At 35.0% G+C, this 19205-nt stretch overlaps 1 protein-coding gene across 1 annotated transcript in view; it reads right to left on the reverse strand.

Annotated features, from left to right (window-relative positions):
• The window catches only part of LOC114064379 (CUB and sushi domain-containing protein 1), a gene marked incomplete at both ends in the record, with an annotated part of 349288 nt that overhangs the window by 135514 nt on the left and 194569 nt on the right, over nucleotides 1–19205 (reverse strand). The window contains 2 exons of the mRNA XM_027897375.1: nucleotides 1041–1184; nucleotides 4361–4552. Coding sequence (XP_027753176.1) covers nucleotides 1041–1184; nucleotides 4361–4552 — 336 coding nt within the window. The remainder of the gene's footprint in view (nucleotides 1–1040; nucleotides 1185–4360; nucleotides 4553–19205) is intronic.

The following is a 19205-nucleotide window of genomic DNA, read 5'->3' on the forward strand; positions in this document are numbered from 1 at the left end:
AAAAAAAAAAAAAAAAAAAAAAGAAAAAGGAAAAAACATCCCAGTGAATAGCTTGCCATTTACTTATATTGTTCTGCCTGTGGGTCTGTTCCAAATCAGAATATTCTGTGATTCTTTGATTACAATGTTTGTCTTCCAGAGCAATACATACTGACACCCTACTTCCTGGGAAGTCACTGGCCATCACCTACTGATAGGAAGTAGAGAATAAATCTTTTATTTTTCTTTACTCCCATGCAATCACAGCCTTTGTTTTTGTTTTAGTAAACCTACTTTATTTTGATTCACAAAGGGTTTCTTTCATATTATTTTTGTCCCTGTCCCATCTTGCCGAGGAGGGCAGTGATAGAGTGGCTTGGTGAGCACATTGTATCCAGCCAGTGTCAACCGACCACAGACCTTTTCACAGCCCAGTGTGGGGATTGAGACAACATCAGTTTCATCTTAAGTGTGCTATAGCTGTGGTAGTAATTGAATGTCGAGTTCCTGTGCGGGTCATGGAGTTTGCTGGCTTCACTGCTTATCTCTTTATTTTGCTGAGTTTGGCAATATGTTAATTCAAATAATGGCTCTGTGCTTTGCCCTGGCATTGATGGCCTTGCTGTGCTGGGGGAGCTATCTTGTGGAGGGGATGAGGGAATGCAACTCTATTTTCCTACATGCAATTGACATGGATTGTCTTATTATGCAGGTTCTGGAGGTTCTTATTCACCCCTATGTGAGCTGTTTAATATTGCTAATTAACACTGTAACTTATTCTGGTGTTTGTGGAATCTCATGCTGTTCTGGTGTAAAAGGAGACAATTTTTGGGTGAGGTGATACTCAAAAAGCATCTTGAGTGTACGTAAGAATTTGGGCAAGATCCTAGTTTTGTTGCCATGTCCTGTATCCTGGGACTTTACACCTGAACAGACAAGCAACCCTGGTAATCTGACATGACGCTTCCTTCCTCAGTGAAAATCAGTAGCTTGTGTAGAAAAATGTGAGAATGTAGGGCATAGACTAAAATTTATAAAATACTGAAGTCAACAATCAATACTGAAATTAAGCATGTACCTTATTGTCTTTCCTGGATCTGCTTCAATAATCCAAGTGCAATGAAGATTGTTGTCATATGGTGCTGGGTAACCAGGGGACAAAATGCGCCCTGATGTAGCAGCATGAATTCGACCACCACACTCAGCTACAAAATAAGGATCACATTTATTTCTAACAAGACCATAGTAATTTGCACTTTCATTTTCTGTCCATTCCAGTACTCTGTGTTTTCTAAAAAGTTAACAGAATGACCTGTGTACTCTGAAGAAGTACACACAGACACAAACTAGGGCATATACAAGTTAAAAATGCACATATAATGATCTCATTCCTACCTTTTTATAAAGGAAAAAAACATACTTCTGTGTTTATCTTACTAAAATGACCAGAGTAGTTCAATAAGAATTGAGACTACAAAAGCACAATTTTAGCAACAGAAAGACAGCAAAAATGTTTCAGAAATATCTCATCTAACATGTTTGCCTTTTTAAAGTAACACTGAATGTTTGAATTCAACTTTACAGCATGGAATTTTGTAATTAAAATAGCTTTCTCTGTTGTTCTAATGTCAAAATGGTTTTAGTTTAATGTTTTTCAAGTTACTTCCATATAACTTCAAGTTTAATTACATCAAAAAGCAGTTAGGTATGGCCTAGCAATTTCCTTTAATATTTAAAGATTTAAATGCCATATGCTTGCAAAGTGAAAGATTACTAGTGAGACTGAAATGATAGGAAAGACAATGAAGAATATGTAACTGAAAAGAACAGCAAATATCAAATGCTGATCTAAAACACAAGACAAAAAGAAAAAAACCACAACTCTATAAACAGGAGGATATTAAGAAAATATGTCCAAGAAAGAAACTGATGTTTGAAGCTCATGACAGCTTCAGAAGAAAAGAAGAAAAATGAGTCATTCGAATCAGAGTAGGAAAAGATCAAACTGTGAAAACACAAGATAAAACTGATAGAAGAATAGATTTTAAAAATACTCTGAAGTGAGGGGAAGAAAGCATGAAATAATCTGCAGATGCTTAACTGAGTTTTCAGGGATCTTCGTGACAAGTTTTCCTGTGCACAGAACAATAAAAAACCCCCACAACTTAATGATGATAACAGACTCTTTGCAAATGACTGTTGAGAAAGAGTCACCCTTAGGAGATTTTGAGAGAGAATAGTGAATATATGACTTTTTTGGGAACTGAGTAATGTTTCAGAAGATTTTTAAACAGAGAAACAAGAAGAGGTAGCTTATACAAAACTGATGCAATGGCAAAATTTGATTTTAAAGAGAGGAACAAGCACAGCAATTAAAAATGTATGCAGTGAGATAAAAGTACATAGAAAGATAACTTTTGGTTGAAAATATGGAAAGTAAGAAGAAAATCTGTCTCAAGATTCTAAAAGAAATTTGACTATTCTATTGATAGTAGAACATGATAGCAGGACAATATTCTATTGATAGCAGAATCTTAAACATAAAATTCACTTAGAGATGAAATAAGATACTCATGAAATTGTGGTACAAGTGATTCTGAAAGTTTAGAAATAAAATACAGAAATCAAATCTACTCATGCCAGGTACAAAATAAACGTATAAAGGGGAACAAAAAAAGAAAGGGAAAAAGATAGAGTGGCAATCATGAGTGAAATACAAAAGCTTAAAAGTATACTGTTACCAAGAAAACTGGAAATACAGCTACAGATACCTGACAGAAAGGTGCATTAAATAGTAGGAAAACAGCACGATTTTTTTATTGTTATTATTATTATTTTAAATGTTGTATGGTTGAGATTTTAGCATCCCACATATAGATTAGAAGACAAATCATCAGACAAAGAAAAGGAAATAGGTAGATGGTTGGATTTATTTACCCAATAGACTTGAAGTATTTTAGAGTTGATTCAAATACTTGCTTGATAGTGAACATAGGCACAAGCAAATGTTGCAGAAAATGACCTTAGAGTAAAAACTTCATTTAAATTAAGTGGGGAGATAGGCAAAGGTAGGGCTAATTACTGCTCTTCTCTACAAAAGGAAAAGGAAGCTAGTAGAATAGCTAGTAGAGAAGGCTCTTCTCTACTAAAGGAAAAGGAAGCTAGCCTTTAAACTGAGGACCTTGAGGACATGAATGTCCTGGAAAAGTCTTTAAATCAAAACTGGATAGAGTTGTTTTGACCTCTCATATATATATAGGAGAATATATATAATTCTAGAATCAAGAAGGAAAAATAGCACCTCTATTAAGATTGCAGAAATGCTGTTCACTGGTTTGTTTTTTTTTTGCCACTTACCCTCTGGGTAAGTTGATTGTTTGAAAGGAAAAGAGCTTTCTCTTTTGCAGACTGCAGGTTTGTGAATGTTTTCAGCAGGAAGTAGATCCTAGAATGGAGAATGTAGCACCCAAAACGGGAGAGAAGCAACAAGCAAAGATCCTACTGGTGTAGTGAGTGCTGAAAGGAGTTGGTGACCTGCCTGCAGCAGGCAGCAGAGGCAAAAACTAAGCATCAGAAGACACATAGAAAGAAAGACTCATGGGAAAACTAAGCATGGGAAAATAATCCAGTGAAAACTAAATTTAGGAAGCCACTGGTAACTGCTGGATTGGAAAGCAAAGTTGGAGGCTGCAAACAGCCTAGTAAAGGTACAACAGGCAATAGCTATACCGGTGTTCAGTTATTTTCCGCATCTCGCCTAGTAATTGTCTATTTAACATTTATGTTGATTGTAATGAAAAAAAGTTTTAGGCACTTGAAGACGTGATATTTAAAGAAAAGGTCTACCTCAGAGCTCTGACAGATGGGGTATCCTAGAATGACAACAATGACTCATGAGCATGCAGATAAAACAGGCCACTAATGTGGGAACAAAACCAGAAATTAGCTTCATAGGAATGAGATGCTGAAATAATTTCTGATGAAAACTGGTGCGGTAAAAAACAAACAAACAAACAAAAAAACCCAAACCAATTTTAATTCCTGTATAACGGGGCTTTCTTAGTTTATGAAGTATTTAGATAATACCATTGCCTGTGATAGCGTATCAGACTCAATGACTGAGAGCATCATCAGAACCAAAGCAGTAGCATTTCATCAAAGGCTGCTCTAGAGAAAGAAGTGTTTCCCAGTAGTTTTACAACCAGCCACCTATTAATAGCCAGCCATCTATTTTGGAGAAGTTATATTTCCGTGTCCACAATAAATCTTTACTTGAAATTTAAAATGTTTGCACCATTATCACCTCATTAAGTACAGAAAGACAGAATATTTGGGGTTTTGCTTGAAACACCAGACCAGTCATTGTCACAATCCATATTACCTATGCAAGTAGGCAAAGGTTTGTCCCAAACTCTTCGATCTCCACTTAAGCAGGTCATAATGCTACTACCATGCATTGTATAGCCAGGATTGCAGCTGTATAAAATGACAGTGTCTATAAAATGTCCTTCATCTCGTATTTTGTACCCATAATTTGGTATGCCAGGATCTTCACACTTCACTAGGTCAAAACCTGCAAACAGAAATGGGAAGAGAAAAGAAGAAAAAAAGACATGGATATATAAAATATCAAACAAGGTATAATACCAATGAATCTGATCCTGATGCAAATTATATTCTTGTGATTCAATTATGTTAGATGCATCCCCAGTGATCAGAGATAAATTTTAGATAAATTCAGAAATTTGGAAACTGAAAGACCAGGAACTAATCATTAATTTGATATTTGATTAATATATTAGCTTATTGAAGAAAGCATATTATCTATACTATCCTAAAATAAGATTGGTGACAAATTTATTAATTTGTACCCCTTCTGTGCTTTCATTCTATTTTATTAAGTGGAAAGCAAGTATTGATCCTGTATTTGGAACTAAGTGTGAGCTTGACTTCCTCATCTAATCTCCATAATGAAGTCAGGACACCATAGTGGTAACTCTTGAAGAAAATGGAAAGGCTAGTTCCTCCATCCTGGCATCAAGATAGCATGGCTTCAGTTTCATCTCTGCTGAAATGAAGAACTGATTTTCCATTAGTATTCTCCTTTTTGGCCTAGCAACGTGATGAATGGGATAAACAGTTCCCTCTGTGCTCCATGGAATGAGCAGATCTACTCTGAGCAACTACAACTCTTTCCAGATTTTACCCATTCCTCTCTGCATTTTCTCCGTATAGCATTGCTAAAATGTAAAGATGCATTTTATATCTCTCCTTCTGCCTTGAGTTCCAGTTCTTGCAATAGCATAAAGACCAATTCCAAATTCATCTTTCTCAACTCCAGATTCTTCTTCATTGTGAATTCTTCTTTTTGATCGCCATGTCTTCATACTAAGGAAGTAATTCTGATTCTGCAAATATTTTCCACTTTGTTATCCTTATTTTACTGAACAGCTTCTTTAAGTGGTTCTGAATCAGGCTGTTGTTCTTCCCTTCAGTTTTCTGTTTTCAGCTCATTCTGTACCTGAGGTTGCCCAGGGAAGTCGTAGATGCCCCTTCCCTTGAGCTGCTGGCACTAGATAGCATTTAAGGTCCCTTGCAATCCAAACCATTCTATCATTCTATGGGGTCCTTCACTCAGTATTAAATAATGTAACTATAGAAAACTTTTCATTATTTTACAAATACACAAACTAGAGTCGGTATCATATTTTTCTCATTGACTTTCTCCTGGCACTGAGATCAACAACAGCTGAAAAAATGGCATGGAGTCTGAGGACCTTTTCTTCCTGTACAGATGCTGAGGCTATCCATCAACTGAGTCCTCTGAAAACACAAAATACTCTGGTTTTCTTTGTTCACTTATGGGGCACAAAGGTTGTTATTTACCTGTTATAACTCAGGATTCTGAAAATTAGAAGGATAAATTCGAACTAGTTAGCCTAGGCTACTTTCACATGCAAGAAATATGACTTTCTAGAAAATAAACTACCCCTTATTTTAACAGGTGTTCAGCTCAGTCAGTTCAATCAGCTTCTGGAGACATTTATTTTCTACCTTTACTTTAAACTGAGACTAGATTGATTCTTTGTATAGTAGGCTATACTGGCCCAGAATTTTAAGTATCTAGACTTAAGGAAAATGAATCGCACCCAAAAAAAGAATGCTATTCTATCGCATAGACACTGCATCTCTCTCTGTGATAATATCTTAAGAAATACCAAGTCCCAAGACCAGTAAGAGTATTCTGACCACAGCCATGCACTGTTAAATTCAATTATCATTCGAAAGAGCATAGCTGTTTACAAGCCACTTCCTGAGAATTCAGCTATCTGCCTACTATATTATGCCACTTTGGGAAAGTCCTAGATAGAAGAAGCCAAAATAGAAGCATGTTAGCATTAACCCTAAAATTTTGTCAGTCTAAAAAATCACATCTCCATACTCATACTCATGCCCTGATACAGTTTAGTTTACTAACAGAGATGCAGCCTTCATGTCAGGTGTATATATGATCACACACAGTACAGAAGGATTAAAGAGATTTACTATTATTTTCTTGCTAAAATATTTTTCCATGCGAAAATTTGCAAATGCCTGTAATTTCCTTTTGTTGACCAAAAAAAAAAAAAAAAATAAAAAGCAAACATTCAATTTCCAGAAAAAAGAAGTAGCAAGCATTTCAACTGACTTTAAGCATTGATTATATAAACAGTCATATCTAAACAGTTTTCTGACCTTTAGAGTTAGTAGTAACCTATGCAGTATGGTTAATCTCATCCTAAGTGTAGTGGGTTGACCTTGGCTGGGCACCAGGTGCCGACCGAGCTGCTTTATCACTCCCCTTCCCAATCAGACAGGAGAGAGAGAATAAGAAATAAAATGACTTGTGGGTTGAGATAAGGCAGTTCACTAAAGAAGAAGCAAAAATTTGTGCGGGTAAAAGCAAAGCACAAAATAACAAGATTTGTTCTGTACTTCCCATCAGCAGCAATGGCTGGCCACGTCCCAGGAAGCAGGGCTTCAGCAACATGTAATGGTTTCTTAGCAGACAGCCATTGGAAACAATGAATGCCTCCCTTCCTCCCTTTTTCCCTAGCTTTTATATCTGAGTTGACATCATATGGTATGGAATATCCCTTTGGTTAGTGCTGATGCTGTGCTCAGCAGTAGTCGAAGCGTGGCTTCTAGCTACCTTCTAGCTACCAATGCAAAGCACAGCACTGTGCGGGCTGCTATGGGGAAATGAACTCCAGCTCAGCCAGACCCAATACACTAAGGTAAAAAAAAATAGATTGGATGGTCTGTGCAATTCTAAAGAGGTCTATTTCTCTTCACACGCTACAAAGAGCCAAGATGATTAGGTCATTCAGATGAGCTGAACTTCACAAGGAATAGCTATATTTCATTATTTTAATTTCCTTATTAAACATACAGAGACATTTATGTAAAACCCTGAAAATACAAGTTTGATAGATAAAATGATATTTTAAGGCTGACTTGACAGCATGAGCCATTGTAACATTATTTCTTTGCCACCTGCTTTTACACACTTTCCCGTTCTTTGTATGTGCACCATTTTGTTACCACAGGCAGTGGCATATGATTGACAGATGAAACTTCTGAGATTAAAGAAATATTTTTGTCTCATGAAAACAATTTCCATAAATCTGATATATAGATAGAGAGATTGATTCTCCAGTACCTTCTACCACATAAAGAAGAAAAGATTGTCAGGGAGAGGTTGGTGGTCTTTTATAAGACCAACAGAGAAATTTGGATGAAATGAAATGAACTTTTAGACAAACAAGCCTTCTTAGTCTGCTATACAGGCATCTTCACTACAGAAGATGTTGACTGGGTTGAAATTATTGTTCTGACTTGCTATGATTTCATGTATTCCAGTTAACATTCCATTTTGCACAGGGTGTAAACATACATAATAGATGGGAAGAGGTGAAGAGATCATGTCACAAGCTTTAAAAGCTTGTGAGAAGCCTACCACAACGTGCCTGCACTTTCTCTATTCTTGCTTTGAAATAGGACTGAGTAGCACTAAAGTTATTTGTTTTTATTTTACCTTATTAATAGTTCACATCATTATTGTCACTTCATTATTCACATCATTATTAAGTCACTTATACCTTCAAGTATCCACTAACATAGGGGTTTTTCACTTCCTTTGCATTTTAGATTGATACATGTTCTCCAAATTATTTTTTTTTTTGGCCTGTGGAAAGACTTTTTTTACCTGTCTATCCCGAGGTGAATTGCCTACTTCTTCAAGAGCCTCACACTCTACAGATATTCACTGAGCTGTATTTCTATATCTGTAAACAACAACGTACCTCTAAATTTATAAAGAGCAAAACACAACTTCGGTAAAAACACTGTGCCTGAGCACACAGTGGTACATACAGGAATTTTTCACCCTGTGTATGTGTCAAAGGACATGAAGTCCCTTACAGAAACTTACTGGTTTTTTAAATCCTATTTTTGAGACTCTGTGGGAGCATTTATATTGTCAACCGGTCCATTTTAAACCCAAATCAAATATTTATTTGGGGTAAAGTGTTAGATGAGTGTAGAGAATATAACAAGTCACTGCGTTAGGTACCAGAATTCAATTTCCTAATTCACGCACAATAAATTTTAAAATAACAAGCAAATAAAATAACTAACTGGAAACAAACAAACAAAAGCCTAAGTTTGAATATCCTTAAGACACTTATCCTTTCAGAATTTGCTGTTTTGTTTAGATTATTGAGATATTTCTATCAAAAGACTACCTTGATTTTAATTTCTTCTAGGTATTGATAATTCAGTAAGAGTCCAGTGGTACTCTCAATTTTTAGGTTTGTTTGCACCAACCATATTATACCTAGAAAAAAAATTGTGTGCAAACATTCAGTGTGGCAAAATAAAGAGTATTATTGCTTTTTGTATCTCAAAAATAGAATATCCACTTCAAGAACATCCAACAAAGTTGTTGTTTGGTTTTTGTTTGTTTTTTTTTTTTTCCGATACTGAAAAGCAGCAGAAACAAACTTCTTAACACCAATTTGTAGATGTTAAAAAGGTCATTCTTCTTTTTTCAACATGCTGGACATTTGGAGGATAGCTCCTCTAATTGAACATGACAAATGACAGATGGACAGGGCTTTTTATTACACATACTATTTACATATTCATTACATAGTCTTGCTTACTCAATACATATTCATTAGTTTTCTTGACATACTCACGCCCCTGTGGAAGTCCTTGTTTGGTCCTTCCAGGTCTTTTTCATCATCTTGACCTCAGTTCTTGAGCAAGTACAGCATCATGATGTTTTGCCTCCAAAAACTTACATTTTTTCCTTATTTTATTTTGTTTGGGTACACAGAGCTGTACATCCGTTACCTAATCCTTGAGGACATCTCAAGATAATATTGTCCCTTATATAAGCATTCTGGGATACTGTAAGTAAAGTTTCTATTTCTCCCATCATTGCCAAATTTTAAAAATCCCACTTTGTATACTCTAGAAAAATACATAAGAGTAACAGTACATAATTCATAATCACATGTTCACTACACTTCTCCACCAGCAAGACTATCAGTCAGTAGGCCTATTAAAAATTGTGGTATTTCATGTGCATGTAGGTGCTGCTCATCGTGTGCAAATACAGCAGGATCTAGCCCTGTGTGTTCACTGGCAAGCTGCCTTTCCAGCTCTTCCAACCCAATTTATTCTCCTTTCCCTTACACACAAAAATTAGAACTTTCCATTTCCTTTTTGCCTGATACTCTTGTACATACGGTGTAACTTGTCATAAAGAACCATATTGTTGTGAAATCTCATTGTAGAAATTTTGAAACCAAACTCCGATGTTTAAGTAGATGCTGTGACCTTTCACAGCGAGGAAATATGGTCATGAACTCCATACAATCACAGCACTTGGGTTTACCTGACACTGAAGCAAGCCAGCAGTCAGAGAATTCTGCCAATATTCTTACTGTTGAGAAAGATTATTGTACTGGCAAATTGCTGCCAATTATCTTATTCTCGAGTTTCATTATAGGATTATCAGAACAAAGAACGGATAAAAGCCAGTCAAATTAAAACCAAAACAGCCAGAATACATCTTGATGACTGGCTGCCATCTCCTGACACAATTTATCAAACATGATTTGCTCTGTCGCATTTGATGTAAATAACCGGGAATATAGAAATACCAGTTGTCAAGGTAGAAATTATTGACATGTCTGTAATACATGTAGACTATTAATTATAACTTCTTTCAACTCAGTTTAATTATGATGGGCTCTGTGGTACTAGCCACATACTAAGCAATGCAGTATAGTCGAAGCAAATCCAGGCAATGAAACAATGAAGTTGAAGACATGATGTCCACACTGTCTGCACTCAAGTGTTTTTACTTTGGGCTAGATTTTGTGGCCATTAGTGAACGAGGTATGCTATGTGCATCCATGAAGCATATCTATCGGTTCAGCTTCAGGTTTATACCCTCCAAAATCCGTCATCAATACAAAGAAGTGAGTGTTCATTTTGTGTCTCCAAGGCAAATTTTCAGGGATTCTATATTACACAGTGCATTTTTAATAGAGGCTGATGAAGTTCTGAGGTATCTGCAAATGTTCCCTTCACCCACTTTGAAAGAAAGAATGCTGTTCATTTGCTATACATATATATATATATATACACACACACATACACATTTACACTGCATGTAAACCTACAGTGGCCAAATAAAAAGCTAATAATATAAACTAAATAATTTCCCAGTCCTATTTCTGGAAGAAGTTCTAAGGTATTTTCAAACAATCATTCACCTAAAGCCAGATACATGAAAAATAAGCACCCAAAGGCAGGCATTACCACCCTTTAGATACTTGGTCCCTACTTTGAAACTCTAATATTGAGTTCACCACTAAGACATTTATGAATGGATAAAAGCAACAAAGACACTGCATTCAAATTTTAATTCCTACACAAAGGCATGCTGATGTATATTGCATTATGATGACATAGTAGAACATATAAGCACAGTGTTATTAGGCATCAGAATATAGGTCCTCTATCGACAGCCAAGAAATTAGGTTGCAGGGCTTTATTCCTTCCTTTTTTTTTTTTTTTTTCTTTCTGGTTTAGTAAACTTTGTTCATGATTTGGCACTAAATACACTATGGCAATTAAAACTTAACTCATAGAGATGGAAGATAACAGAGAAAGAAGAGCGAGAAAGCAGAGGAAGTAATTGAACTGACAGTAAAATAAATTTAACATTACAGCCCTTAAAACTGGTTCCTGTGGTGCAAATTTGTTCAACAGCTTTTTGACACATTAGCTTTATTTATAGCTATGTTGAATTAATTACTGTTTGTCAATTGCATTCTGACTTTATGCCAAACCATATCTAAAACTGCCATAAAAGCACAAAATGCCTATAAGTTTCCTTCTTTAGGCTCTAGCTAATTTCACAGAAATTCAGTCATGTGTTTGTGCCAGATTCAGATCAGATTTGCACTGCTGGGCATCCTGATGCTGCACAGATTCATTTCTAATGATCATGGAACCTTGGCCTCAGATATGATCCCAGAATACTGTAACCACCAAATAAAGGAATTCCTTCTTGTAAATTCAAAAGCATGAACCTGTGCTGTGATTTCTGTGAACTCTAACTGTTTGTAGTAAGATCCTAAATAAAAAGTCTCCAGTCAAAACTGGAGAGATATTACAAGAGAAATGCCATCTGGGTTACATTCAAAACTTTAGATGCATAATCTAAAGATGAACAGGGCCTCAAAAAATAACAACTATGTCCTGTATGTGTAGGTCAACACTATCACTAGTCTTAGCTCAGATGAATAAGCTTATAGTCATATAGTTCCATGGAAGAGTACACAAATAGCATATAATCTATCTGCAGCTTCTGAAAGTGACGTGATAAAATATTTTGTGAGGACTTCAAAAAAGGAAGGATAAATGCATATATAAATACTATTTCAGTACATACAGAGAAATATTAACGGATGTTTTATTATTATAAAATAAAGGTAATGTGAAAACATTGGTAACATCAATAACTCTTTTAGTGTTACCTAAATCTGAAGTCATTTAAGCTCATAAGCATAGCTGAGATGTTTAACACAGAATCCTTTTTGAATTACCAAAGAGTAATTAAAATTATGAAATGGTACTTAAGTTTATGTTCAGAGTCTATAATGGACTTCTAAATGCATATAAATGTCAATGAATACTCATTCTGCAGTTGCTGCGTCCTAAACATCCATAATATAATCTATTTAATTAAATCAATGCAATTCAAAATAAGAGTTCTTAGCATTTTCATTCTGTCTTGGAACCATTGAAACCTACAGTTGCAGGGAAAAAATGACTGGAAAACTGGCCAATTACTCTATCTAATTAGAATGATCAAAAAATCTATAGAAAGAAAAGTGTCTGGATAATGTGGCTATAGTAAGGTATCAGAAACTTGCATGAACTTTCAAAGAGCCTAGGATGACAGATAAGCATAGGCTGTATGCACTGGGACAAAATAATCTCCAGACCTCTCTCTTGGATCTGTAAAGTTTTTGGAAGAAGGACTGAAATATTATTATGTCTTGGGAATTGAGTATTTTACATTCTAACAGAGATCATCTTAAAGAGAACAAATAAGCCATGGGGTTTTTTTTCAAATGAATGGATATATTTCTACTTAATTGTACCCCAAAATTAATTCCCAAGGATTTTTGATACCTGCTGCTTTGCATCCTTTGGAAGCTGAGAGGTACACTTAATTTCTCGGAATCTTTTCAATCTATTGGCAATAATTTTGCCTATACAGATGAAACAATCATTCAATGGATAATACTTTCTAACAGGAATTTCAGCAATTTTTCTTGACATGAGCAACATGTAAAATATTTATGTAAAGATGGAAAATATTAGAGATATTAAGACGTTATCAATAACAGGTCTTTTGACCTTAAAATGAAAAACAACTCTTTTATGTCATTTTCTTCTGTAATAGATATATTGCAAAATGTTCTAAGGTCTTTCCCCACCAATTTCAAACCAGGTTCTTTGTGTCCATGGATCCTATTCAAAAATTTTGTTGTCCCTTTTTCAGCTACAACATCCACATACACAAATAAAAATTATAAATTTAATAAGCAAGTTAAATACATGTAGACAGGTAGTAGAAGACAGTTTTTATGTGACTATTTTTTGAAAGAAAATACTTTTCATATTTTATTGAAAGAAAATACTTCTAATGAATAACAATACTTGAAAGAGATGAGTGTGCAAAAACACATAGCTAAGAAGCAGGGATTAAAGGCAAAATTCCATGTGAGATTAAGAACTCTAACTTCAAGTGTCTGTGGAGAAATATTTTCAGAACCTCCATGTCTAAGCCTCCTTTATAATCAGTGGGGAAATGACAGATGCAGCCAATGACTGATAAAGTAAAAATAATCTGTAGGTTGCTTGTGAGAAGACTTTCCTTACTTTTTTTATGGGACAAAGGGAAGGAAAGGAGTAGAAATAACATGAACACACACTTTTGTTGTTGTTGTTGTTGTGTTATTTAGTGCAAGATACCTTGTCTTGCAACACATTCCAGTTGCTTCAGTGATTGCAAATACATTTGTTTCCTCACAGTCTTTTCTAGAATACTCTTCTAGAATACTTTTCTAGAATAAAGTCATCATGAATGTAAAGGATGAATTGAAATATGGAAAAAGCACTCTAGAAACTTATAAAAAACAATATGGCTTAGAAAGAACTGAAGGGTAAAAGCATCCCATCTGCCACTGTGTTGATTCTTTCACACACTGACAGGTAAACAACATGCACACAGCACCTGCTTTTCTGGCTAGTCGTATTGTGCCCAGCTGTAGGAGGTGGGGCCAGAAGAAGCCTGCAGAGAATCAAGCTTCTGGCAACAACAGCTGCCCGGAACTGCCTGGGGGCCATCTGCAAGGGGTCAGGCCGGCCCCAGCCTTACAGACCTCTGCAGGATTTCCCTCTCCTGGGCCCCCAAAGACCCTCCTTCCCTTCTTTCCTGGCTATCCCTTCCCCCTGAATGAATAGACATGTCCTCCTAACCTATCTCTTCAAACCCTCTTATCTGAAACCCCCAGGATTCAATGCCCCCTGGCAGGAACCTACCCCTGTCCCAGAACCTTCTATACCTTCCCTATAAAAGCACCCGTGTAATAAAGGAATCCGCCATTTTGCGGGACATATAACTTGAGTATGTGTCTCATTCCCTATGCAAGATGAGCCCTGGGTCGGATGCGTGGACATAACCCCACCACGCATCACCCAGCACTTCTGAAAATCAAGATCTGAATACACTTTGTTGAAAAACTTAGATAATAAGAACCACATACATCTTGTCTACCTTTCATCATCCTGTCTCAAGTAACCTTACTCATCTAGAAAGTTAATGGAAGCAGAAGGAAGAGAAATAAGTAGGTTTATAGCATTCATCTCTAACTATCTTTCTTCCAAATAGTCCCTAATTCTGCATCCCTAATTCTGCTCATATATCATGTACATGTAGTTTTGACAAGGTGATTTTAATATGTATAAACTTTTCAAGAAATAATCTTTATTTTATTCTGAAATAACTTTCTTACTATTCTAAATAATTAGAAAGATATTTTAGATGACTGAAAAAATCGGTTTCTTATTTATTGCTAATCTTCAGTTATAAAAAATTACTAGGTTCGAGGGCACCAAGTTTAATCTGTTGAAATGTAAATAATTTGCTAATATAATGATGGAAGAGAACAAAAATCACATTCTTATATCTAAGCTGTTAAAAGGAAAAAAATCAGTCAGAAGAAAGTTAAGATCAAACTTTGATCTCAGAGACATTTACAAATTATTTGAAATTTCTAACTTTATATATTATATTATATTACATATTTTTATATACTACATATTACATTATTATATACTATATCATTATATATTATATAATATAATTTTTATTAGAAATACAAAAGAATAATATATTCACATTTGTGTAGCTTAAATTTTATAATTAGACTGTTCTAGTTTATACTTTCATAAATTAAAGAGCAAATCAACAGTGAGGCATCTAAAATATCTTCCATTTGAATTACAGCAAGAAGCAACTTGCAAGAAGGATTAGTCCATTGTCTTAGGTGTCTAAGTGTTGATATCTACCTGACTTAAGGAACTGCTTATTAATCTCTCCTTCCCAAAAGAGAGAGCTGAGCCAATAGTCCTAAACAGGAAATAATAATTTTTCATTCAACATGAAGCCAACGTAGGCAAGAAGGCCAGGGTAAAGAACAGTAAGACACTGGTAGTTCTGTTCAAGTGTTCTGAGCTTTCAGACAGGAATTTTTGCTCATGGGAAAATTCTGGTTGTTACAGTAGTGGGAAGAAATCTACAGTAACTCTACTGTCTACTCATCTAAGACTTGGAAAAAAGGAAAGTATTCATTGCAAACTAACAGGAGTCTTTTTGTGAAAAACAGAGGAAATGGTCAAAGTTTTGGAACAAATCCCAGCTAAAATTCATTAAATCCATTTGCACATACATATAAATGGAAAAGAAATGTCTATAATGGCTTAATTGAAATAGAATCTTTTTAAAATATGAGATAAAAAGTTCAGGTTGAGGTGGAAAAGAAGGTAAAGAAGTTTTGTCTTTCAAGTCTCTGCACTGATAAATTCATGGAAACTGTTCCCACTAAGGTCTCAATAGTGCTTCAAATATGATAATTTCTTTAATATTAAAGTAATATAATCTTTAGGCCATCACTTCTGAGATTATGAAATTATCTGAAATCTGCTTGCAGATTTCAATCAAGTGCTATAGCTATGATGCATTCATCAGCAAGTGAGAAACAAATATGCTTAAGAAACCCACCTTAATTGGCATCACTGAAAAATCTTACTTTCATATTCTAAAGTTAGAATTTCAATATAAATGAAAAACAACATATGCATATGGACAACTGTGGTAATCTCTGCTAGCCTCTCTCTTTCTCACCTGCGAAGCATATGCTTCATAGCACGACATTTTAAAAAAGACCTTTTCTTGATAATAGATGAGAATTACAACATTGAGAAAACCCAGTGGTTTTAAGCAGATGAGAATCTGAACCATACACAGAAAAGTCAGGAGACCTTTGACAGGCTAGAACTGGTAATTTTCAGAACCAAACCAAAATAACCTTTAACAAATTACCTTTTCCACATGTGTGATATCTTTTATCCAACCGATATGATACCACATATACAACCTCTTTTTTTTTCTTAGTTGAAAATGAGAAATAGTTAACATATTTCTTCTTTCTAACCCCTTGTCCAGAGAGATAATTCAGGGATTTCAGGATGATAAATTATGTAACTTTGGCAAACTAAGTGGTTTCCTTTTGAAAATTTCAGAATCCTTTTTTTAAAAAAAAAAAAAAAAAAATTAATCTTGTGTATGTATATTTCATTCAAACATTTTTAATTCAAAAATAATCCTGGATTTCACTTCAAGTATTTTTTGGAGAATGCAATTTAATAGTCATGGACTTTTCAGCCTGTACTACTACCACAGAACACTACCATATCAGCATTTTCATTTACAAAGCATGGGATAACATAATCCTTCAAACAGAGGTTCATACGATGCTTATATTCACAAAATAAAATGGTTTTCAGTGTTTCTGTCTTAGAGGAAAAAAAATATTTGGAACCTATTCTGTTTAACAGTTTAAATTCAGCAGTTTCATAGTTATCCTTAAGTGAAAAGGGAAAATCAACCTTAATTATATAGCATTATAAGACCAATTCTTTTATGCTCATACTAAATTTTGAGGATCTAGGGGAAGGGGGGGGTTATATATATATATTGAATATATTGAAATCTGAAGGCAATTTACTTCTTTGTGGTAGGAAAGAGGTAAGATACTACAGGATCACTTAATTAATCAGGATATCATAATTCCTGTACAAAAGTGAACAGAATTAATATTTCTAATAAATGCCTTTCTTTGGGCATTAATTAAAATTTTTTTTCTCAATTTTGCAACTTTGATTTTCTTCTAGAATAATTTTTTCTACGCATGCAATACAGCTCACATTAATTTGGGGTTAGTCACATAATGATACTGCTCTCAAAGGGCCTATGAATAAGGCATGCATAGGTTAAGACATGATAATTTAACTTTTTTTTGCCTTTTGTTTATTTTCATTTAGTTTAATCTTACATTTTTATTGCAGTGTGTGTAGGTTTTATTTGGAACAGATCTTATATATAGACTAGTTACAGAAAGGAAATGGCAAGAGCTTCTTTTCATTACTGGATTGTTCTGCTCAACTGACATTAGACAGCCTGAGGCAAAGCAACCATATTGCTGAATTTGAGTCTGATTATATGCTAGAGTAATTGTCTGAGTTTGCAGTTTCAGAACATTGTTTTCACTGACATTCTAACATTTTCAATTACTGTAGAATAGGAAATGAACTAAATTAAATTTCAGTTCATGAATCTCTTAAATTACTTTCCAGGTTTAAACTATTTATATAAATTTAGATTATACTAATTCAGATTCACCTTCTATGCACTTTCACTATCCCTTGAAAGAGTTAGGGTTAAAGAATGATAATAACACAGAACTGAATATGAAAATTAGAAATAAATCTTTAGCAATAACAGAATACTATGAATGCTAAACCAGTGCATCATGTCTGAGAAATGTATTAAATATTTCGTTTCTCAAACTGAAAAGTAAATCTTGAGGTCAATGAAAAGAATATTTTAAAGCTACTAACTATGCTTTCTAAATATAGAGGATGAGAAATACAAATTAAAATGTTAAACCTACATTTAAAAAAAAATCCATCTATGCACAGTCCTAGATCTGCAGAAGCTGTGTGGAATGGAACACAGCTCATGTGCCTGAACTACTCTAGAAGTAATAATAGCCATGCAGAAGTCTGCTTTCAGTGAAAAAAATGGTCATGGATTCAAAATATGAACAAGTTACCATTAAGTTAAGATTTGTGCCTACGTAACATTCACTTTCAAAAAGACAAATTCTTCGTGAGTTTTTTTTCCAGCTTTCATTCCATCTTAGCACAGAAATGCCTAAGAATATCTAATTTCACATCACAAGGAAATGTAGGATAAAAATAAAAGACAAGTGTTGAGGAACTTACATGGAATTTCATTTTTAATCTATAGCAGTAAATCAGGAACAGGTCAGTGAAAGGCCTTCAGAAAGCTAAATCTAGCTGCAGAGCACACCAAAAATTTCTGAATGATTTTCAGCCTTTATAAACTCTGTAACTAGTTCTGCACGTTTCTGAAACACAGAGGAGTCTGTTGTGAGGCACAACAAAGTACTAAGTTGCCCAGTGCAGCCAAGCATGTTTCTACAGATGTGTCAGTAGTTCTGGATGGACTCTTCCACTGACTCATTACAATGCTTTTTAAGGCTTATTCTGGAGATAAGTGAAGCTTTGGCTTGTATTATTTACTGCACAGGACTGAGGGACCATGAAATTGCCCTAGAGTGCTTGATAAGCTGCTCCTCAAAAAAGTAGATGTTTGTACAAGGTTCAAAAGCAACTTCATGCTCAGACAGGCAACTGCCAGTGCAAGGGACCTTGTAAAAACCCTCAGGTCTGAGGAGACTACTGAGAGCAATTCTACACAGTGGTAGAATTCCTTACACTCATAACACCAGGATATTTGGGTAGATGGCATCATGAATATAGACACCTGTCATCAGGCACCATGAGAAGAAATGAGTTTTGAGATTTCAAGCTGATACTATGAAGGGAAAGAATGTTTCCTTCTCAGGTGTTTGGGTACTGAGAAAACTGTGAAATATAACAGAGAGCTGAGTGACCTGCAATCTGTACACTCATATAGATATTATATAGTAGCCAGCATTAGGCAGTACTCAAAAAACATATACAAAACATTTCTGTATGAGATGTGTGGTAAAGTGTGCAGAGATTATTTTAGTACAGAAAAATACTAAGAAAAGTGAGACTACTGAGTTCAAGGAATAAGGATTAAACAGAAGCAAGGAAGCACTTGTGTTCCAAGTCAGAGTGAGTTCAGTTCTCCACATGATAAGTGAAAATAGTTAAAATTCCTCTTGTGTCAGGACTGTGATAGGGGAGTGGTTAGACACAGCAGGGAGACTGTCTGTTTGTTATTCAAAAGCTGT

This window comes from Empidonax traillii, unplaced genomic scaffold (genome assembly GCF_003031625.1).
Source record: "Empidonax traillii isolate 1590-97213 ecotype Southwest subspecies unplaced genomic scaffold, ASM303162v1 scaffold539:size425684, whole genome shotgun sequence".
In the NCBI taxonomy this organism is placed as follows: Eukaryota; Metazoa; Chordata; class Aves; order Passeriformes; family Tyrannidae; genus Empidonax; species Empidonax traillii.